General features: G+C 49.4%; 2 protein-coding genes across 8 annotated transcripts in view; one reads left to right on the plus strand and one right to left on the minus strand.

The window, feature by feature from the left end:
• The window catches only part of DFFB (DNA fragmentation factor subunit beta), a 31,365-nt gene extending 20,547 nt beyond the window's left edge, over positions 1–10,818 (minus strand). For 2 of the 7 annotated variants that reach the window (XM_037985139.2, XM_007980842.3), the window contains exons 1-3: positions 10,394–10,811; positions 9,285–9,411; positions 795–983 (exon numbers count right to left, since the gene is read on the minus strand). In XM_037985139.2, the coding sequence (XP_037841067.2) occupies positions 795–983; positions 9,285–9,411; positions 10,394–10,507 (430 nt within the window). In that variant the 5' untranslated portion in view covers positions 10,508–10,811. Of the gene's footprint in view, positions 1–794; positions 984–9,262; positions 9,412–10,355 lie in introns of all 7 variants that reach the window. The other 5 variants (XM_037985138.2, XM_037985141.2, XM_037985140.2 and 2 more) reach the window with 5 other exon arrangements.
• Positions 10,819–10,848: 30 nt separating this feature from the next.
• Positions 10,849–22,706, plus strand: part of CEP104 (centrosomal protein 104) — a 45,499-nt gene continuing 33,641 nt past the window's right edge. The window contains exons 1-4 of the mRNA XM_007980840.3: positions 10,849–11,242; positions 16,098–16,224; positions 20,242–20,415; positions 21,435–21,573. Of these exons, the coding sequence (XP_007979031.3) occupies positions 16,112–16,224; positions 20,242–20,415; positions 21,435–21,573 (426 nt within the window). The 5' untranslated portion in view covers positions 10,849–11,242; positions 16,098–16,111. The remainder of the gene's footprint in view (positions 11,243–16,097; positions 16,225–20,241; positions 20,416–21,434; positions 21,574–22,706) is intronic.

The raw sequence follows: 22,706 nt of genomic DNA on the forward strand, positions 1-22,706 counted from the left end.
CCAGGCGTGGTGGCACGTGACTTAATCCCAGCTACTCCGGAGGCTGAGGCAGGAGAATCGCTTGAACCTGGGAGGCAGAAGTTGCAGTGAGCCAAGATCATGCCACTGCACTCCAGCCTGGGTGACAGAGCGAGACTCCATCTCAAAAAATAAAATAAAAAGAATAAAAAGTCCCAGCCGGGCGCGGTGGCTCAAGCCTGTAATCCCAGCACTTTGGGAGGCCGAGACGGGCGGATCACGAGGTCAGGAGATCGAGACCATCCTGGCTAATACAGTGAAACCCCATCTCTACTAAAAAAATACAAAAAACTAGCCGGGTGAGGTGGCGGGTGCCTGTAGTCCCAGCTACTCGGGAGGCTGAGGCAGGAGAATGGCATAAACCTGGGAGTCAGAGCTTGCAGTGAGCTGAGATCCGGCCACTGCACTCCAGCCTGGGCGACAGAGCAAGACTCCGTCTCAAAAAAAAAAAAAAAAAGAATAAAAAGTCCCATCTGAGGGCTGCCCTGGACTCTGGCCCCACGTGAGTCCTTGCTGGGTGCCTTTCCCACGAGGCTGGAAAATGAGCACGTTTTCTTCAGAGTCCCCCACCTCAACCCACAAGGGTACAGGCCAGCCCTTCGTTGGGGGCTTTTTGGAACCCAACTTCTCCTGGCACCTTAGGCTCTGAAAAAGGCTTTCCCCTGCCAGCTGCAGCCTCCACGCACCTTCAAACCACGCAGGTCCTCAGCCCGGGTGCAGCCCCCACGCACCTTCAAACCACATGGGTCCTCAGCCCGGGTGCAGCCCCCACGCACCTTCAAACCACGGCGGGTCCTCAGCCCGGGTCTCAGCTGCAATGTTCTGGCTGACATTGTGCAGGAGGTCGGCCAGCAGCCTCTGCCTCTGCGGGGCCTGCTCATCACACAGCAGCTGCTGGGCGGCCTGGACGAGCCCCGCGTGCGGCTCGTGAAATGCACTGAGGAAGCGCCCGATGTCACTCACATCTGCCACCAACGGGACAAACAAAAAGGTGCCAGTCCAGCAGAAGACACGTCCTGCCCCGGTCACAAGAAGAGCCTCCGCCCGCATCTCCCGCCATTCCCCAGGGCCTGGCAATCACCAGGACTCAGACTCCCGGGTCTTTGTCCTTGCCCTGACACCAGCAGCCGGGGACCACGCACCAGGGCAGCATGAGGACAGAGAGGGGCGGGGCGTGCTTTAGAAGACAGATGAAAGCGCACCGAGAGACGGCTGCTTTCCCATTTGGCCTCCTCCCTCCAAACCACGCCGCCCCTTCTTTGGCCCTTCCTGGAGACCTTGCTTTCAGACCCTTCCAATCACTTTTCCTGCTCTCTCCTGGAGCCTTTTCACAACTCCCTGAAGCAGCGAGCTCTCCAGGCAGGCTCTTAATAGGAAGTCAAAGCAAATTCTACCCAGGACCTTAACAAAATGTTAGCAAAGAGAATTCAGTAACATGCAAAAAGAAGTATCACCACGGCCAAGTGGGAATGCAAGGCTGGTTCACACCTGAAAATCGATCAGTGCGATCCACCAAGTGAGAAAAGTCTCACGATGACATCAGCAGATCAGAAGAAGACAGGAGGACACGCCGCAGAGCGAGGACTTGGGGGAAGCCCTCAGACCTAACATCAAAAGCACTGCATAAAAGAGAAAGTCCACACACTGAGCTTCCTCAAAACTAAAAACTCTTACTCTGCAAAAACAAGCTCTTAAGAGAATGAAAAGACAAGCCACAGGGTAAATATTTGCAAACCACATGTCTGACAAACCACTCCTGTCCAGGTATTTTGGTGGCAGGGGAGGGTGACTTTCAAAACTCAACAGTAAAAAAATAAATAAATAAACAATCCAATTAGAAAATAGACAGCTGGGCGCGGTGGCTCAAGCCTGTAATCCCAGCACTTTGGGAGGCCGAGACGGGTGGCTCACAAGGTCAGGAGATCGAGACCATCCTGGCGAACACGGTGAAACCCCGTCTCTACTAAAAAATACAAAAAAAAACCTAGCCGAGCATGGTGGCGGGCGCCTGTAGTCCCAGCTACTCGGGAGGATGAGGCAGGAGAACGGCATAAACCCGGGAGGCGGAGCTTGCAGTGAGCTGAGATCCGGCCACTGCACTCTAGCCTGGGCGACAAAGCAAGACTCCGTCTCAAAAAAAAAAAAGAAAAGAAAAGAAAATAGACAAGAGACATGAAACACTTCACCAAGGAGAATCTACAGATGGCAAATAAGCACATAAAAAGATATTTAGGGCTGAGCGCAGTGGCTCACGCCTATAATCCCGGCACTTTCAGAGACCAAGGTGGAAGAAACACTTAAGGGCAGGAGTTTGAGACTAACCTGGCAACCAACACCCCATCTCTAAACAAAAAACGCAAGACACCATCTCTAAAAAAAAATTAATTAGCTGCGCATGGTGGTGCACACCTGTAGCCCCAGTTACTTGGGAGGCTGAGGTAGAAGGATTGCTTGAGCCCAGGAGTTTAGGGTTGCAGTGAGCCATGATTACCACTGCACTCCAACCTGGGCAACAGAGCGAGACCCTGTCTCTACTTTTACAAAAGATATTCAGATAGTCAGCATTGTTAGCCATTAGGGAAATGCATATTAAGGGCGCAATGAGACATCACCACACTGCAATCAGAATGGCTAAAATTAAACGTAGCGACAGCGCCAAAAGCTGGCGAGGCTGCATAGAAACTGTGTAGTAGAAAGGTAAGATGGCCACTCTAGCATACAACTTGGCAGTTTCTTTTATTTTAAGTAGCTTTATTGAAATATCATCCACACTCCTTACAATTCATCCATTTAAAGTGTACAATTAAGATGCCAGGCGCAGTGGTTCACGCCTGTAATCCTAGCACTTTCGGAGGCAGAGGCAGGCAGATCACAAGGTCAGAAGATCGCGACCATACTGGCCAACATGGTGAAACCCTGTCTCTACTAAAAATACAAAAATTAGCCGGGTGTGGTGGTGCATGCCTGTAATTCCAGCTACTCGGGAGGCTGAGACAACAGAATTGCTTGAACCGGGAGGTGGAGGTTGCGGTGAGCTGAGATCACTCCACTGTACTCCAGTCTGGTAACAGGGCAAGACTCTGTCTCAAAAAAATAAAGTGTACAATTTCAATGGGTTTTATTATATTCCCACAGTTGTGCAGCCACATCCATAGTCAATTTCAGAACATTTTCACCACCTCAAAAAGAAACCTCATACTCTTTAGCTGCCAACCTCCCTCCCCTCCACCCTACCTCCAACCCTAAACAACCACTAATCTATTTTCAATCTCTCTAACATCCCCATACTGGACGTTTCCTATGAATGGAACCCTACTGCATGTGCGGGCTTCTTGACTCGGCATGGTTTCAAGGCTCGGCCACTCTGTGTTTCATTCCTCTTCATGGTGAGTAATTCCATCGTAGGGAGGTGCCACCCTTTGTTTATCCATGTGTTTATCCTTGGAGACTTGGGTGGTTTCTGCCTTTTGGCTGTTATGAATAAAGCCACTGTAAATGCTCAGGGACGAGTTTTGGTGTGGGTGCGTTTTCATTTCTCTTGGGTACATACCTAGGGGTGGAGCTGCTGGGTCATGTGGCGATTCTGTGTAATTGTTTGAGACACTATTTTCCACAGCAGCCGCACCGTTTTCCCTTCCCACCGGCGGCGCCTGAGGGTTCCAGCTGCTCCGCATCCTCGCCCACGCTGGTTGTTATCCAAGTGGGTGTGAAGTAGCATCTCACGGTGGTTTTGATGTGCAGTTCCCTGATGACTGATGATCTCAAGCATCTTTCCATGTGCTTACCGACCACCTGAATATCTTCCTTGGAGACATTTCTTTCTATTCAGAACCTCCACCCATGTTTAACTGGGTTATCTTTTCACTATTAAGCTATAAGGATTCTTTATATATTCTTTTTTTTTTTTTTTTTTTTTTGAGACGGAGTCTCGCTCTGTCGCCCGGGCTGGAGTGCAGTGGCCCGATCTCAGCTCACTGCAAGCTCCGCCTCCCGGGTTTACGCCATTCTCCTGCCTCAGCCTCCCGAGTAGCTGGGACTACAGGCGCCCGCCACCTCGCCCGGCTATTTTTTTGTATTTTTTAGTAGAGACGGGGTTTCACCGTGTTAGCCAGGATGGTCTCGATCTCCTGACTTTGTGATCCGCCCGTCTCGGCCTCCCAAAGTGCTGGGATTACAGGCTTGAGCCACCACGCCCGGCTGATTCTTTATATATTCTGATGCAAGTCCCTTATTAGATACATGATTGGCAACTATTTTCTCCTATTCTGTGGGCTGTCTTTTTTTTTTGAGACAGAATCTTGCTTTGTCGCCCAGGCAGGCTGGAGTGCAGTGTCTTGATCTTGGCTCACTGCAAGCTCCACCTCCCAGGTTTACGCCATTCTCCTGCCTCAGCCTCCCGAGTAGCTGGGACTACAGGCACCCGCCACCACACCCGGCTAATTGTTTTGTATTTTTTGGTAGAGATGGGGTTTCACTGTATTAGCCAGGATGGTCTCGATCTCCTGACCTCGTGATCCGCCCACCTCAGCTTCCCAGGGTGCTGAGATTACTGGTGTGAGCCACCGCACCCAGCCTGTGGGCTTTTAGCCTCATTCATGGTGTCCTTTGAAGCAACAGAGTTCTTAATTTTTCTTTTTTGTTTTTTTTTTTTGAGATAGAGTCTCACTCTGTCGCCCAGGCTGGAGTGCAGTGGTGTGATCTTGGCTCACTGCAGCCTCCACCTACTGGGTTCAAGCAATTCTCCTGCCTTAGCCTCCTGAGTAGCTGAAATTACAGGCACCGGCCACCACGCCTGGCTAATTTTTGTATTTTCAGTAGAGACGGGGTTTCACCATGTTGGCCAGGATGGTCTCAACTCCTGATCTCAAGTGATCTGCCCGTGTCGGCCTCCCAAAGTGCTGGGATTACAGGCGTAAGGGACTGTGCCCGTCCCGAAGTTCTTAATGTTGATGAAGCCCAATTTATCTATTCTTTCTTCTGCTGCTCATGTTTTTGGTGTCAAATCTAAGAATCCTTTGGCAAATCCAAGGTGATGAGGACTTATCCCTATGTTTTCTTCTAAGGGCTTTATATTTTTAAATTTTACATTTAGGTCTTTCATTTATTTTACTTTTTGTATAAGGTACCAGCTAAGGGTCCAACTTCATTCTTTTGTATGCAAATATGCAGTTGTCCCAGCACCATCTGCTGAAGATACTACTCTTCCCCCTCCATTGAATGGTCCTGGCATCCTGACCATAGATACACAGATTTCTGAGTGCTCTATTCTATTCCATTGATCTATGTATCTGTCCTTGTACCAGTGCCAGTCTTGATTACTGCGGCTTTGCACTAAGTTTTGAAATCAGGGTATGTGGGTCCTTCTACTATGTTATTTTTCACGGTTGTTTTGGCTATTCTGGGTCTCTTGCAATTCCATATGAACTATGGATTAGAATCAGCATGTCAGTTTCTACAATGAAACCGGTGGAATTTTCATAGGGATTGTGTTGAATTTGTAGGTCAATTTGGGGAGTCCCCCCATCTGGACAATGTTAAGTTTTCCAATCCATGAACATGGGATGTTAATCCATTTATTCAAAACTTTCATTTCTTTCAACAACATTTTGCAGTTTTCAGAATATAAGTATTACAATTTTTTGTTACACTTATCCTATTTTATTCTTTTTGATGCCAATGTAAATGGGATTATTTTCTGCTTCATTTTCAGATTGCGCATTGTAAGCATATTTCTATATTTGCGTATTGATCTTGTATCCTTCAACCTTGCTAAACTTGATGATTAGTTCTAATAGTTTTTTAGTGGATTCCTTAGGGTTTTCTACATACAAGTTCATATGATCTGCAAATAGAGATAGCTTCACTTCTTCCTTTCCAATCTAGATGCCTTTTATTTTTCTTGCCTAAATGTCCTGGCCAGATCCTGCAGTACCATGTTAAACAGAAGCAGCAGGAGTGGACATCCTTGTCTTCAGAAACTCAACACACACCACACAATGCAGCACTGCACGCTTGGGCATTCTCCCCAGAGGAATGAAAACCCACATCCCGCAAAAACCTGTCAAGAGGGCCAGATGCGGTGACTCACGCCCGTAATCCCAACACTTTGGGAGGCCAAGGCAGGTCTATCGCTTGAGCCTAGGAGTTCAAGGCCACCCTGGGCAACATGACGAAGCCCTGTTTCTACAGAAAATACAAAAGCTAGCGGGGCATGGTGGTGCACCCCTGTAGTCCCAGCTACTCAGGGGCGGAGGTAGGAGGATCGCTTGAGCCCAGGAAGTGAAAGCTTCAGTGAGCTATGACTGCACCACTGCACTACAGCCTGGGCGACATGGTGAGACACTGTCTCAAAAGAAAACAAGAAAGAAAAAAGAAAAACCTGTACATAATTGGCCAGAGCAGCTTTATTTGTAATAGTCAAAAACTGGAAACAAAATATCCTTCCACGGCCGGGCGCGGTGGCTCAAGCCTGTAATCCCAGCACTTTGGGAGGCCGAGACGGGCGGATCACGAGGTCAGGAGATCGAGACCATCCTGGCGAACACGGTGAAACCCTGTCTCTACTAAAAAAATACAAAAAACTAGCCGGGCGAGGTGGCGGGCGCCTGTAGTCCCAGCTACTCGGGAGGCTGAGGCGGGAGAATGGCGTAAACCCGGGAGGCGGAGCTTGCAGTGAGCTGAGATCCGGCCACTGCACTCCAGCCTGGGAGACAGAGCCAGACTCCATCTCAAAAAAAAAAAAAAAAAAAAAAAAAAAAAAAAAAAATATCCTTCCACAGGCAAATGGCTGAACGAACTGTGGTAAAACCAAACCATGGAATACTATTCAGCAATAAAAAGGAACGGACTATGGATACACACAACTTAGATGCATCTCAGGAGCCTTATGTGGAGTAAAAAAGGCTTATCTCAAAAGGTCACATACTTTATGATTCCACTTACCTAATATTCTTTTTTTTTTTTTTTTTTTTTTTGAGATGGTGTCTCGCCCTGTCGCCCTTGCTGAATGCAATGGGGCACTCTCAGCTCACTGCAACCTCCACCTCCTGGGCTCAAGCGATTCTCCTGCCTCAGCCTCCCAAGTAGCTGGGATTACAGGTGCCTGCCACCATGCCCAGCTATTTTTGTATTTTTAGTAGAGACGGGGTTTCACCATGTTGCCCAGGCTGGTCTTGAACTCCTGATCTCAGGTGATCCACCCGCCTCAGCCTCCCAAAGTGCTGGGATTACAGGTGTGAGCCACCGTGCCCAGTCCCTAATATTCTTTAAATGGCATAATTATAGACATGGAGAACATATCAGCAGTTGCTACGGGCTAGGGATTGGTGGTGGGCAGAGGTAGGCAGGATTATAAAGGGGAGAACCTTGAGTGATGGATGGGAGAGGTCTGTACCTTGACCCTGACACTGGTCACAGGAATCTGCATGGGGAGAAATGACAGAACAACATGCACATTGCACTAGTGTCGGTGTTCCTGTTTTGATATTGTACCATGATTGTATCTGATGTCCCCTTTGAGGGAAAGGGTAGAGGTACATGGGACCTTCCTATCTGTGCAACTTTCTGGGAATCTATCATTATTTCTAAATAAACAGTTTAGGCCAGGCACGGTGGCTCACACCTGTAATCCCAGCACTTTAGGAGGCCAAGGCAGGAGGACAGCTTGAGCCCAGGAGTGTGAGACTATCCTGGGCAACATGGTGAAACCCCATCTCTACAAAAAGTACAAAACAATTAGCCAGGCATGGTAGCACATGCCTGTGGTCCCAGCTACTTGGGAGGCTAAGGCAGGAGAGGATTGCTTGAAACATGGAGGTTGAGGCTGCAGTGAGCCATCACTGCACTCCAGCCTGGACAACAAAGTCTCAAATATATAAATAAAATAAAATTTTTTTGGCCAGGCACAGTGGCTCATGCCTATAATCCCAGCACTTTGGGAAGCCACGGCAGGAGGACTTCTTGAGCCCAGGAGTTTGAGACCAGCCTGTACAACAGAGCAAGACCCCATTTCAATGTTTTAATAAAAGAAAAGAAAAAAAAATTTTTTAAGTCTAACGAGGAGGAGGACTAGTGGTCTCAGGGAAGAGAGGGGGATAAAGCACCAGAGAAAGGAGGGACAGAGAGACAGAGACAGGCAGAGAGAGCCAGAGCTGTCAGACGGAGGAGAGAGCCAGAGACTGCGAGATGCGGGGAGGGACAGAAAGAGCAATGTGCTCTGCTCTCTTTCAACTATGCCCCGAAACGGGAAAGAAAGATAACATCCAAAAGTGAGGCATACCCTGAGCACACCCTGCCCAGCCCCCACCTCCTGCAGGGGCCACCCCAGGGAACATCACAGTGATATATTTTCTGGCTGCCTCCTCTAAAAGCACAAGGCCCAGTGGAAAAGGGGGCTTGCAACCTTGGAGCACACTCCAGAGGCGTCACCCCTCAATGCTGACAGCGGAGCCCCCAACACTGCAGCCAGGGAGGTGGCCACATGGACGTGACTCTTCAACTTCTCTCTTTCTGCTCCTTAGGCCAAGGAGCCAGAGTTCCATCCCTCAGAGCAGCCATGTCCTTCCTGGGGTACCAGAAGCATCTCCTGGAGTGTAACCTCCTTTGTACAACACTGGCCGACTCTCCCAGGTAAAGGCACATGATGGCGTCTCCCGCCCCAGTGGCCAAAAGCTCTCTTTTACGGGAGTCAAACAAGCGCAGACCTTGGCATTCAGCTGGTTCTGAAAGGCAGGACTTTCTGTCCTGAGGCTTCAGTACAGATACCCATAAAGAACTACCACTCAAAGCAACTGCCCCCCAACATGAGCCCTGAGGACAGCATCTCAGCAAACACCAACCGAGAACAATGTGAGGGCATCCCACGAACCACCACCCCGGCCTTCCAGAAGGGTGCTCAGCCCAGCAGAAAAGAAAGGTGTCTATTCCTGGCCCCACCTTCCCCACGAAACTGTGCAGGCCCCAACCCCAAAGCCCTCCCTCTACCCTTAGGAATTGCTAAGACACCTCAAATGAATGTAAATGAAATTCCAAGATTTTTTGAAGAAAAAGACAACCAACCGAACAGCTGAGTTCAAGAACCAGAGGACTGAGGACTCTGCCACCTAAGCAATGCTGACCGGTTCTGACTCCAGAGGGCTTCCTCCTTGAGACCCGAGAGTTCACAGTAAGGGGGACCCTTCACCACCCTGATGGGCACCGGGAGCTAAGCCCCCAGGACCTCCAAGAGTGCCAGCTTCCCGCCCACCTCCAAGGTCCTTGCCACTCACAGCCCTGCCAGGCCTGGCCCGAGGTGAGCAGCACCAGCTCGGCGTTGTCGGGAACGCTGGGGAAGTAGTCTTCGGTGAGCTCCGTGCCATCCTCGTACAGGCACAGCCGGGAACCGCGCTCAGGGAGCTGCAGGGGAGGGAGAGGTGACAGGAGGAGGAAGGGTCTCAAGACGAGGGCTTCTCATCTGCAGGCCCCACAAACGACCAGAATGAGCTGTGTTTAAAGAAGCAGGCTCAGGCTGCTGCCTGTATACCACAGCCATGCCAACGCCCAGGCAAGTACGAGGGAGCGGAGCAAGGGCGCCTGACTGCGGGCTGTTCTAAAATTCGAAGAGTCAGGAAAAACACAACAGGTGGCGACTGCTGGCTCTGCAGGACTCACCCTTTTAAAATGAGCTCCTGAGGGTACTTCAAATAGAGCCTGTCTTTGACAGCGCGGCCTCCCTGCTGCCAGGAGCTGAACACACAGCTGCCAGGGCGGTGCCGGCACACGAAGGAGAACGGTTGGATGCCTCTGTGCACAAGTGTGGCCGGCACGTGGCACTGTTAATTTGTTGGAGTCTGGTTCCCTGGTACTCTGCACTGGTCAGTTTTAGGCATTTTATGGCAATTCCCACCCAACCCGCACCGACCCCGGCAAAGCACACCTGGTAACCCTAGTACTGGTCCAAAAAAGAAAACCACCCTAGAATAAGGTGACGATTGCAATCCCCAGCTGCGAGGGCTGGAAGGGCCTGCAGAGCCCACCCAGTCAAGGCTTTCATTTTACGCAAGGGGAAGCTGAGGCCGGACAGGCAGAGCAGCCGTGACCCCGCGTGCCAGCACCTGGCACTCAACCCGGGTTTCCTAGCTCTGATGCAGGGCTGTCCTGCCCGAGCGGTGGGAAGAGGGAAGGGGTGATCCAGGTCGCCCCCGAAGCTCCCTGCGCTCTGAAGCCAGGCTCAGGAACCCCAGGCTGTGGCGGCCCGGGGGCCTAGCGGCTGAGGCGAACGAAAACTACCCGCCCCGGGCGCCGTCCGCACCCTCCGTTTTGGAAGACGAAAAGCCGCACCTCCTATTCTCCCCACACACCTCCCCGGCCGGCCGTCCCCGCCCAGCCCGGCGGGCACCTGGAAGCGGAGACAGCCCTTGCGCAGCACCTCCTGGCAGCTCCGGCCAGCCACGCCGAACTTCCTCGGGCTGCGCAGGGCCCGCAGCTTCACGCTCTTGGGCTTCTGGAGCATTGCAGATGTGCTCAAGGCCTCTGGGTCCCGCGGGCGGCGGCACCCGCTGGCTGGCTGCTGAGATCCGTCCTCGCCCTGGCCGCAGGGGTCTGCACCTGGTGAGCTCTGCAAGCTGGCACAGGCCGGGCGCGGATCCCGGAAACTACATTACCCAGAAGGCCTGGGAAAAGTGAGGCCCGACGTGGTCTTGTGCGCAGGCGTCGCCCCACGGATACTACATTACCTTACCCAGAAGGCTCGGGAAAGCAAAGGCGCGACACCACCTGGTGTGCCCCAGGTGCCGTGGCCCCGGAAACTACACGACCCCGAGGGCCCGCGAAGCGTGGGGCCTCCCCTTGTGCGCCGGCGCGGCCGGGGACGGGGCGGGGTCGCGCACGCGCAGAGGCCCCGGTCCAGGGCTGGGCTTGGTTGTCATGAGAGCGGCGGCTGCGGCCGGGGCGATGGGCAGAGGTTGCCGGGGCTGCTCCTTCCCTGTCACTGCCGCAGCAGCTTGGAGTGCAAGGCGGCCTGGGGCGGCGGAGGGGGCGCCCCTTGTGTTCCGTCTGAGGAAGCTGCGGCTGCCGAGGAGGTCCACGAGGGCCGGGGCCGGGGCCGGGACCGGAGCCCGCCCGCCCCCGGGGTCCGGGTGCTGAGGCGCCGCCTGGCCGCCTCCCCGGGCCGCGGCACCGCTGCGACCCAGCCGATCTCTCCACCGGGGCTGCGGCAGCGCCAGTCGGGGCCGTTCCCTCTGAGCAGGTACCTTCCGGGCCGCTGCGGCGCCGGGCCAGGGCCGGAGTGGGGAGCGGGGCGCGGGCGCCGCTGGGGCGCGGTCCCCACCTGGGAGCTGGGTACGAAGCCTGGGTGCGCGGTGCAAGCCCGGACGGTGTGGAGTTAGATTCCGGCTTGCTGTTGCCGAAGAGCCGGCGCGGCCCGGTAGTGCCAGATGCCGGGGAGCGCAGCATGGGTGCTGGGAGCGCCTGCCCCGGCCGGGACGGCCCATTTAGCGTGGAATATTATTTTCAGGTCCGGCTTTTCCTGTTCTGGATGCATAGCACATAGCGGGCCAGTTTCAGATGTGTTCTGCTGAGCAAAACTTTGAGGAAAGTTGCTCTGCCGCTATAGAGATTAAAGTTTGATGGTTGATTGTTTTTTGTTTTGGGGTTTGTTTTGTTTTGTTTGCACTTGAGTTTCAGATTTCTCTGAAGCCCTTTCAGTCGCTAAGATGACTTGACCAGAAACCCATAAGCCTTTCAGACAGTCTCTGTCGCCCAGGCTGGAGTGCAATGGCACGAACTCAGCTCACTGCAGCCTCCGCCTCCCGGGTTCAAGCGATTCTGCCTCAGCCTCCCGAGTAGCTGGGACTACAAGCGTCCACCACACGCCCGTCTAATTTTTTTTATTTTTAGTAGAGACGGGGTTTCACCATGTTGGCCAGGCTGGTCTCGAACTCCGTACCTCAAGTAATACGCCCTCCTTGGCCTCCCAAAGTGCTGGGATTACAGGCGTGAGCCACCGCGCGCGGTCACACTTAAGTCTTCTTAAAAAGATAATCAGAGCCAGGCGTAGTGGCTCACGCCTGTAATCCCAGCACTTTGGGAGGCCGAGGTGGGCGGATCACGAGGTCAGGAGATAGAGACCATCCTGGCTAACAAGGTGAAACCCCCGTCTCTACTAAAAACACAAAAATTAGCCGGGCATGGTGGCGGGCGCCTGTAGTCCCAGCTACTTGGGAGGCTAAGGCAGGAGAACGCCGTGAACCCGGGAGGTGGAGCTTGCAGTGAGCCAAGATCACGCCACTACACTCCAGCCTGGGCAACCGATCAAAAAAAAAAAAAAAAGATATTCAGAAACAAGTTTTGTTTCCCAGTCTTGTAACAAAATGGAAGTTGCTACATTGAGTTTCCGTTGAATTTATAGTTAATTGCCTTTTACCATGCCAGCACTAGGAAAAGTGCAGTGAGGGATGAGACCCCCATGGAATAATCGCTGCCTGGGGAGAGATGTACTCTGGCACTTGTTGGGATGCCGATGACTGTCCCTGGAACAACGGGGATCCCACATGCCTCTGGTGAGGAAGACTAGCCAATAACTGGACGTTCAACAGAGCTTTGCTTCTTCCCAAATTGTTAATGGTGATTTTTATAGAGCCTAAAAGTGGCAATCTTCAGTGACACTCCAAGTATCTTATGTAACACTTGAAGGTTTACACAGAGGGGACCCTAGGCTACAACTGGAAGGTCTTTGGGAGGGGGTAGACTGAAAAAGGAATCCTTTTCAAATACCAGACTGAGGTAATAGCATTGCCTCCACAGTGCCCATGCATTTCTCTTTGCTAGTTCTTAAATGCCAGTACTTTGTTTTAGATTTGTTGGGAGCAGTATAGCATACTGGAAACACCCTTCTGTTTGACAGAAAAGGTCCTCTGTTTACGTCTTTGAGCCATAACAGAGAGCATTGGTTAGGATCAGAGACTAGCCAGGCTTGGCGGTTCACGCCTGTAATCCCAACACTTTGGGACACTAAGGTGGGAGGATCACTGAAGGCCAGCAGTTCAAGACCAGCCTAGGCAACACAGTGAAACCCCTTCCCTACAAAAAAAAAAATTAAGTGGCTGTGCATGGTGACATGTGCCTGTAGTCCTAGCTACTCAGGAGGCTGAGACAAGAGGATCACTGGAGCCCAGGAGTTCATGGTTACAGTGAGCTATGATCATGCCACTGCAGCAGTACAGCCTGGGCAACAGAGCAAGAACCTGTATAAAAAAAAAACTGGGGCCGGGCGTAATGGCTGATGCCTGTAATCCCAGCACTTTGGGAGGCCGAGGCGGGTGGATCACCTAAGGTCAGGAGTTCAAGACCAGTGTGGCAAACATGGTGAAACCCCATCTCTACTAAAAATATAAAAATTAGCTGGGTGTAGTGGCGTGCACCTATAATACTGGCAACTTGGGAGGCTGAGGCTGGAGAATCACTTGAACCCAGGAGGCAGAGGTTGCAGTGAGCCGAGATTGTGCCACTGCACTCCAGCCTGGATGACAGACTGAGACCCCCTCTCAAAAAAAAAAAAAAAATTGGAGACTGGAACCCAACAGCTTGAGCACAAGAGCTATTTTCAAGGTGGGATAGGGAGTGACAGGCCCTGCCCTTAAAGATGATGTAAGGAACCTGGCATGGTGGCTCATACCTGTAATCCCAGCACTTTGGGAGGCCAAAGCGGGGAGATGGCTTGAGGCCAGGAGTTCGAGACCAGCCTGGCCAACATGGCAAAACCCCATCTCTGCTAAAATGCCAAAAAAAAATAAAAATAAAAATTAGCCAGGCATGGTGGCACATGCCTGTAATCCCAGCTACTTGGGAGGCCGAACCACAAGAATCACATGAACCAGGAGACAGAGGCTGCGGTGAGCCAACATCACGCCCCTGCACTCCAGCCTGGGCGACAGAGTGAGACTCTGTCTCAGAAAAGGATAAAAAGATGATGAAAGGATTGGAGGGCTTCCGAGCTGAAGGGTATTAACTTTGAGATTTGATTGTTTGGCTGGACTTCAGAATTCAGGACAAGAAGTGAGGGTCAGGGGAGAGTTGGCGCATTGATCCGTAGATGGGGAGCCCACCAAGAGCTCTGGAGGTAGGACGTGGATGGAGATGACTAGAGCTGGGTCTGAAGTGCGTTCACACAACAGGAGCTTAGGACTTGTCTGAGGGAGGTGCTCCGGGTGAGGACACCAGGCAGCTGCTGTCTAGAAAAGACAGTGGGATCAGAAGGAAGGGTAGGCCTGATAAGACCTGGCACACCGCTGGGTGAGGAGTGGATGAAGAGAGATGCTGTGGCCAAGGGAAAAGTACCTCTGGGCTCAGAGCCCGTGCGACCCAGAAGTGCTAGGTCACGAGGAAAGAGGAGCCAGCGACGCGGAAGTGCTAGATCACGAGGAAGGAGGAGCCAGCGACCCGGAAGTGCTAGGTCACGAGGAAGGAGGAGCCATGGGCTGTGCGTTTCTGGCATAGGGTGCCGGGAGTGCAGGTGTGGATGTGCAGCTAACAGTGGGTTGAATCACACTCATCCTTTCAAAATTCTTTTTTTTGGTTTGTTTTTTTAGAGACGGGGTCTCACTAGCTTACCCAGGCTGGTCTCGAGCTCCTGGGCTCAAGTGATCCTCCCACCTCGGCCTCCCAAAGTGCTGAGATTATCGGCGTGAGACACCACACCCAGCCTCATCCTGTTTTGGGGGGCTTTTTAAAAATTATTTTCTGGGTTGGTTTAGTTTTGTTTTCGTTTAATATACAGTAACATCTTGCAGTGAACTTTGTGCAAAAAATAACTAGGATCTCAATGACGGTTTGTCATTCTATTCTAGTGCTTTTGTTCATACACTCCAAGAAACATCAGCAATAATGCCAGCCAAGAATTAATATATTGAAGTGGTCCTCCTCAAATTCTCAATGAAAGTAAAAGAAAGATCTAGATCATGCATCAAGCATGTCAAAATATGTAAAGTTTTACGTGGGGATATGTTTATATGTTACCTCCTATTGGGGATTTCAATTAATAGTTTATCTTATCCCAGAAAACTTCTAATGGAGTCTTCTTTATCCTAGTTTAGTGAGGAGCCTTTTTTTGTTTTCCTGATGATTTAGACCTAACCCAAATTGGTTTACTTAGGAAGAATCTGACTGGCTTAGTAACTGAAAAGTAACCCAGAGTCCCCGAGCAAATTGGGCTCAATGTCCTGTGAGTCAGTCCCTCAGCCTGACTCTACGTGAACGTTTTTGTACTTAATACGCCTGCCTGTCATTCCTGCTCTTCCTTCTGCTCATACACATTCATTTCGCAGTTGTTAGGCTAGCGCCTACGTTGCCTTTTTCCCCTTGTTGTATCACTAATTAATGTACTAGTTCTATTTGTTTCCTAACTAATAGAAATACATTTGTGTTTATATTCTAGACAAAAACTATTTTTGCCATAACAAAATATAAACTAGATGGCTTAAAACAACAGAAATTCATTCTGGAGGCTGTGTGGGCAGGACTGCACTCTCGCTCTGGAGGATGGGGGGATCCCTCCTGGCCTCTTCCTAGCCTTGGGTGCCTGCTGGCTGCCCTCGCCTGTCCTCGGCCGTGCTCGGCAGGCCCGCTCCCACTTAGAGATGCGTCGCTCTGGTGCCTGCCTCTGTCGCCACATGGTGCTCTCCCTTTGTGTGGCTGCGTCTCTTCCCTTCTTAAAAGTCACATTGGATTGGGCCCACCCCGAGGACCTCATTTTAACTAGATCACGCCTACAAAGACCCTATTTTCAAATAAGGTCACATTCACAGGTACCACAGGTGGAACTTTAACCTATCTTTTTGGGGAATACAATCCATAACACTAGTCAAACTTTTTGGACACATGTTTGGGAAAAGTCAAGATAACTTAAAAGATACCTTAAACAGAGTCAGAAGTATCTATACGTTAAATAAAAAAAAAAAAATAGACTCTTTCAAAGAGATGGGAAAATTCTGAATACTTAGTGCATTATTGTGTGTGTCAGCAAGGCATGAACTAACCCTTTAAATGTTCATGTGTTCATGAATTCCTTTGTTTTAAAGAAATCTTTCCTGCTCTCTTATAAACAGCCCAAACGCGCAGAATGCCCCACAAGATTGGATTTGTCGTCGTCAGCTCATCTGGACACGAAGACGGCTTCAGTGCCCGGGAACTCATGATCCACGCACCGACCGTCAGTGGGTGGCGGTCACCTAGGTGAGGGCTGGACGGGGCGGGGCTTGGGCTGGGAGTCTGCCCCGGGTCCCTAAGGAGGGCACAGGGCCTCCTTTCATTCAAAGCCTCCGATTTTACTATCACTCGGACATCAGGACCGAGGATGTCAGCGTGCAGTGCAGTGTCAGGCATGTCTTTCTGTTTATATTTTTAAATAAAATGTGTTGACCCTCTTTCACTTATAACATTCACTCACACTCCCTGAAGAAAATGTGCAGATGTGGAGAAGGAGGAGAAATGAGGCCCTGTAATTGTCTAACCGTATTCCCTGATCACATGCTGGGCTGCACATTCTCATCAAGTTTCTGTGCAGAGATGGCATGTGCAGCTTTGTTTGCTTTTACAGTTGGGCTCCTGTGATGAAAGAGTGTGTGGCTAACTGCTTTTATATGATGCCAAGCTTTAACCAAAATAACTGCTTTTATATGATGCCAAGCTTTAACCAAAATAACTGCTTTTATGTGACACCAAGCTTTAACCAAAAGATTGTGTCTCTCACATTTCTCTTAAACACGCGTATACTTTTGTTAAAATGTTCAACTGGGCACAGTGGCTCCTGCCTGTAGCCCCAGCTACTCAGAATGCTGAGATAGGAGGATCCCTTGAGCCCAGAAGTCCAAGGCTGCCATGAGCTATGACAGTCACTGCACCCCAGCCTGAGCGACCGAGTAAGACTCTGTCTCAAAAAAAATGTTCATTAGATGAGTGTTTTGCTTGATTATTTTCCTAAAACATTTAAGTCTTTTTGCCTCTGCTGCTTTGGTCTTTACAGCTGAGCCCCTTCATGCACTCACTTGGCATCTGCCCTCTGCCCTCAGTCATGTGATTAAAAATCCACCTCCACCCCATCCCACCTCGTCAGCTCTGTGCTCTTCGTGACTTACTTTCAAGCCTGAGAAGTTACTATGTATTCCTAACTCATGAATGCGTAAATATGTATGGCATTTTAAATTCAATCATATAATTGTGTCTTGCTTTTATTCAGAAGACATGTTGCTGAAAATTGAATGTAAATCTCATTTAAAATTAAAACATATTTTCCTTTTGGGGTTTTTGAGGAGATGCAACAAGTAAGACCCCTGTCCATGCATTTCCCGGAAGTGAGTTCTGAATGAACCAGAAGTGAGTTCTGAATGAACAGAAATGAAGCAAGAGTCAAGCAGAAAGGGCCAGACAGCGCCTTTGTCACCCGCCCGTGGGGCTGAGATTGCAGGCGAGCCAGCATCCTGATACTGCCCTGGCCGGGGCCGATGCACTGCCCTGCAGGGTCCAACCTATGGCTGGAGGGTCCAACCTATGGCTAGAGGGCAGGAGGAGGAGCACACCCATGCGGGCAGCCCAGTGCTCCGCCCTCTCCTCCCAGACTCCCGGTGAGCCTACTCATGCCTCTCCCAGGCAGCAGCATCCCCTCTGCAGAGGTCCTGTGCGCTCACTGTACTTGTTCCGTGTTTATATGGGGCTTGAAGGTTCTCTAGTATACACCCAGCCACCCTTTTTGGTAATAGTTACAAAAATCACGGCCGGGCGCGGTGGCTCAAGCCTGTAATCCCAGCACTTTGGGAGGCCGAGACGGGCAGATCACGAGGTGAGAAGATCGAGACCATCCTGGCTAACACGGTGAAACCCCGCCGGGCGCGGTGGCTCAAGCCTGTAATCCCAGCACTTTGGGAGGCCGAGACGGGCGGATCACGAGGTCAGGAGATCGAGACCATCCTGGCTAACACAGTGAAACCCCGTCTCTACTAAAAAGTACAAAAAACTAGCCGGGCGAGGTGACAGGCGCCTGTAGTCCCAGCTACTCAGGAGCCTGAGGCAGGAGAATGGCGTAAACCCAGGAGGCGGAGCTTGCAGTGAGCTGAGATCCTGCCACTGCGCTTCAGCCTGGACAACAGAGTGAGATTCCGTCTCAAAAAAAAAATAAAATAAAATAAATCACACCCATATGGTTCTCTTGTGCGTTGACATGGTATTGCTTTAAAGGGCATAACCTACACTCACTTCAGTAACGTGCTTTCAGAGGATGTACCTAGGAAAAGGATCCATGTGCCCTTGGTCACCACAGACTCCCACTGGGTTTGGCTCGGGGTCTCTTGACATCCCTGAGGTCAGGCACATCACAGAAAGACAAAGGAGGATACCCTGAAGCCTAGCCTCCCAATGGCAGGACAAGGCGCTCTGTTACCACAGGTCAGAGAAAATGTGGGACCCTCTACATCGGAGCTCAGGGCATAGATTGATGCAGCTCCAGGAGAGACACTGAAGTGGGGTTAAAGAGATCCAGGGAGACCCCCAGTGCCATTCATGTGACCTCAGAATTCAGAGAGCATAAACCCTTCAGAGCAAGACATTTTTCCAAGAAAGCATAAAGTTTGCACTAACTGTAGCCTCTGGGCATCCATTTTTTTGGTTGTCAAATTATTTTTATTTTTTAAAATCTGTATCTGTCAATTTATCTTGAAAGGATAAATATATACTAGCCTTTTTAACTGTGAGGTTTCTTGAAAGGTATTTTTGATTCATCTATAAACTGTTGATCAGCTGCATTTGAGTAGCTAAATCATAGGCCCGTTTTGGAAGGATTTTTAAAAGTACAATCCTACATCACTCAATCATGGGGACATTCTGAGAAATGCATCATCAGTCGATTTCATCAAACACCTGGAGTGCCCTCAAACCCAGGTGGTACAGCCTACTCTACACACCTAGGCTCTGTGGCATAGCCTGTTGCTCCCGGGCTGCAAACCTGTACAGCACGTGACTGCGCTGAACATGGTAGCGAGTATAACACAGTAGGTATCTGTATATCTAAAAATAGAAAAGCTAAGTCAAAATACAGTGTTGTCATCTTATGGGACCACTGTCTCATGCAGTGCATGACTGTATACAACTTCAAAGCTTTGCTGGTTGTCTTGCTTCTCTTTAAATAGTTTTGGAGTTTTGTTTTTTTTTAATAAAGATTTTTAAATAATAGATTACTTATTGTCCTTATGTTCAGATAATCTCACCGCAAATGATAATTTATGTGCCTTGCATTTAAAAGCAGTAACTATCTAAAGCAGCACTTTACTGACATGAAAGACTAAAAAATTTCATTTCAAAGTTGCTCGGTTTCCCAGTTTGTGCCAGCTGCCCTCCTGCCCCAGATGTGCGTCTCTTGAGCCTTTGCATTTTTGGAAGCGATATGGGGTCTTTGCTGACTGCTGTGATTCTCTACCCAATTCTTAGTTTTTTAATACGTTATGTCACTTCTTGGCTGGCCACAGTGGCTCACACCTGTAATCACAGCACTTTGGGAGGCTGAGGGGGGAGGATCCCCTGAGCCCAGGAGTTCAAGACCAGCCTGGGCAAAGTTTTAGCCAGGCACAGTGGCACACGCCTGTGGTCCCGGCTCCTCAGGAGGCTGAGGTAGGAGGGTCACTTGAGCCCAGGAGATCAAAGATGCAGTGAGCCATAATCACACCACTGCAGCCTGGGGGACAGAGCGAGACCTTGTCTTAAAAAAAAAAAATTATGTCACTTTTGAGCAAAGTTAGAAGCTCCAGCACGGGCCATAGCATAGGCCTCTCTCCCTAGACCACTATGGGTGAATGGCAGGCACTCCTTCAATATTGAAACCTTGGGGCCCTTAAGCATTTGAGTTCCTATGGAAGATCCTTTGGCTCCATCCTGCCCACTAGTACCACCTCGTAAGATTGATTTATCTTATGAAAAACTTCAGGTTTCATGTCAGACCATTTACTAGCTACCAACAGTATGATTCCTATAGGGTTACAGGCAGCTCAAGTCAAATGTTTAATCCCAAGCTTCAGCTCCAACATGACAAGCTCGAGAGAACGGGAATCATGTCGCAGGCAGGTTTGTACCATCAGTACCTATACAGACTGTCCAGTTCAAAGTGGGTGTGTGGTTCATGCTTCTTACCTGCAAGAATGAGGTGCTAGCATCTAGAAACCCTCTGAAGGAACTGTTCAGAAAAAATAAAAATATGTTTGCTTTCAGATTTTGCCAGTTTCCACAAGAAATTGTCCTTCAAATGGTGGAGAGATGTCGAATAAGGAAACTACAGTTACTTGCTCACCAGTATATGATTTCAAGTAAAATTGAGTTCTACATTAGTGAAAGCTTACCTGAATATTTTGCACCCTATCAAGCAGAGCGATTTCGAAGACTTGGGTAAGAATGAAATATAAATGTATAATGGCGGCTTTTAGACTAATTCTACCTGAAAGCTCTTTTTTTTTTTTTTTTTTTTTTTTTTTTTTTTTTTTTTTTTTTTTTTTTTTGAGATGGAGTCTCACTCTGTCGCCCAGGCTGGAGTGCAGTGGTACAATCTTGATGCGCTGCAACCTCCACCTCCAGGATTCACGACATTCTCCTGCCTCAGCCTCCGGAGTGGCTGGAACTACAGGCGCCCACCACCATGCCCGGCTAATTTTTTGTGTTTCTAGTTGAGACAGGGTTTCACTGTGTTAGCCAGGATGGTCTTGATCTCCTGACCTCATGATCCGCCCGCCTTGGCCTCCCAAAGTGCTGGGATTACAGGCGTGAGCCACCGCGCCAGGCCCTGAAAGCTCTTAAAAATGAATTGCCCCTTAACTTTTGGTCCTATGTTATATACTTCTATTTGGTTCAAGAGTACATAATTTCTTAACACCTGCCTCTTACGGAATATGCTTAAAAAGCAGCATTATAATTTCTATGAATTCTGCTATTCAACTCTACTTTTCAGATGTAGAAATTTTCTTAATACTAATTAGATGACCAATCTGGCCAACATGGTGAACTGTGTCTCTACTAAAAATACAAAAATTAGCCGGGTGTGGTGGCGAGTGCCTGTAATCCCAGCTACTTGGGAGGCTGAGGCAGGAGAATTGCTTGAACCCGGGAGGCAGAGGTTGGAATAAGGCAAGATCGCGCCACTGCGCTCCAGCCTAGGTGACAGAACAAGACTCCGTCTCAAAAAAAAACAAGAACACTAATTAGAATTTGAGTTCTAGGGGGTTTTCCTAGGTTTTTCTTTCTAGACTTAGCTTTTATTCAAACCTATTGATCCTGTGTAGGGGTAGTCTAGCTTTAAAAAATAAAACAATAAAAATAAATAAGCCTCTTGAGTTCAATCAGAGCAGGGGGCAGTTTTACTGAACAGCACATTTTCAAATCAGCGTATTCTTCAGTTGTGTTTTGTTTTTCAGCTACGTGTCTCTCTGTGATAACGAAAAGACAGGCTGCAAAGCCCGGGAACTAAAATCAGTTTATGTGGATGCAGTAGGACAATTTCTTAAACTGATTTTTCACCAAAACCATGCCAACAAATACAACATATATAATCAGGTAAGATGCATGCAGCTTCGCCTTCGATCCTGCCCCTACCTTCTTTGTGGGATTATGTGGTCACGTATCTTTTCTTAGATGCATTTTCAAGATGATCTTATAAGAGAGGATCTCTTCTGGGAGACTGCTGAGCTCTCTGAGCTGTGCTGTCTGATCCAGCAGCCTCTGGGCACACGTGGCCAGTGCCTACCACGAACTGGCCTAGTGCCCAGAGCTGCTGCCAGCATCACCAGACAGTGGGCTTCAGAGACTCAGTACAAAAGGAGAATGCAAAACCGTTCATGAGAACTTTTATGTCAGTTGTATGTGATGAAATGATAATATTTTGGATATGTTGTGTTAACCTGTATTATTAAAGTTAATTGCATTTTTAAATTTTTTAATGTGCCTACTTAACCTTAATAACACATGTGGCTCACATCCTATTTGTGTAGGACAGCACAGTTCTAACTAAACCCTCCCAACGTGCACGAGGTAAAGCCCCTAGTAAAAATTGCGGACACATTAATGTTGCGTGTAATCCAGAATCTCTCCAGCTCCAATCCGCTAATTCTTCATCTCTTCCTTCCTCCCTCCCTTTCTTTCCTTTTCTTTCTTTTTCTCACATGATTAGTGTAGTAGAAATCAGTTGTGTCCAAAGCAATCTTGTCAATTAGCACAAGTATTTACAACTCTCCCTGCCCCCTCCAAGAGGAATTCGTGCACCCAGCAAATCAAATCTCTAGACCAAGCGGGTGAGCTGGACCAGAGTGCAGAGGTCCAGTTAAGCTGCCTGGCGCCTTCAGCACGACACGCCAGGAAGCCAGAAGAGTGATTCTTAACCCTCTTCCTTCCTCTCCCCACCTGCATGTGTTGACCAGCAATGACCTGACTTAAGTAGTTGGTCTACAGTGGTTGGGGGTGCAGGATGGAAAAGTGACTCCCCACCTCAGTTGAGACTTATCGACTTGGATATTCTGAGCTGTGTTAACTTTTCATTGTCTAAGTTCCCAAGATCCTTCAAAGATGAGCTCCATACTGAATCTCAAGGGGATGTCTGTGTTTTCCTTTTTTTTTTTTTTTTTTTTTGAGACGGAGTTTAGCTCTTGTTGCCCAGGCTGGAGTGCAATGGCGCAATCTCGGTTCACTGCAAC

This window comes from Chlorocebus sabaeus, chromosome 20 (genome assembly GCF_047675955.1).
Source record: "Chlorocebus sabaeus isolate Y175 chromosome 20, mChlSab1.0.hap1, whole genome shotgun sequence".
NCBI lineage: Eukaryota > Metazoa > Chordata > Mammalia > Primates > Cercopithecidae > Chlorocebus > Chlorocebus sabaeus.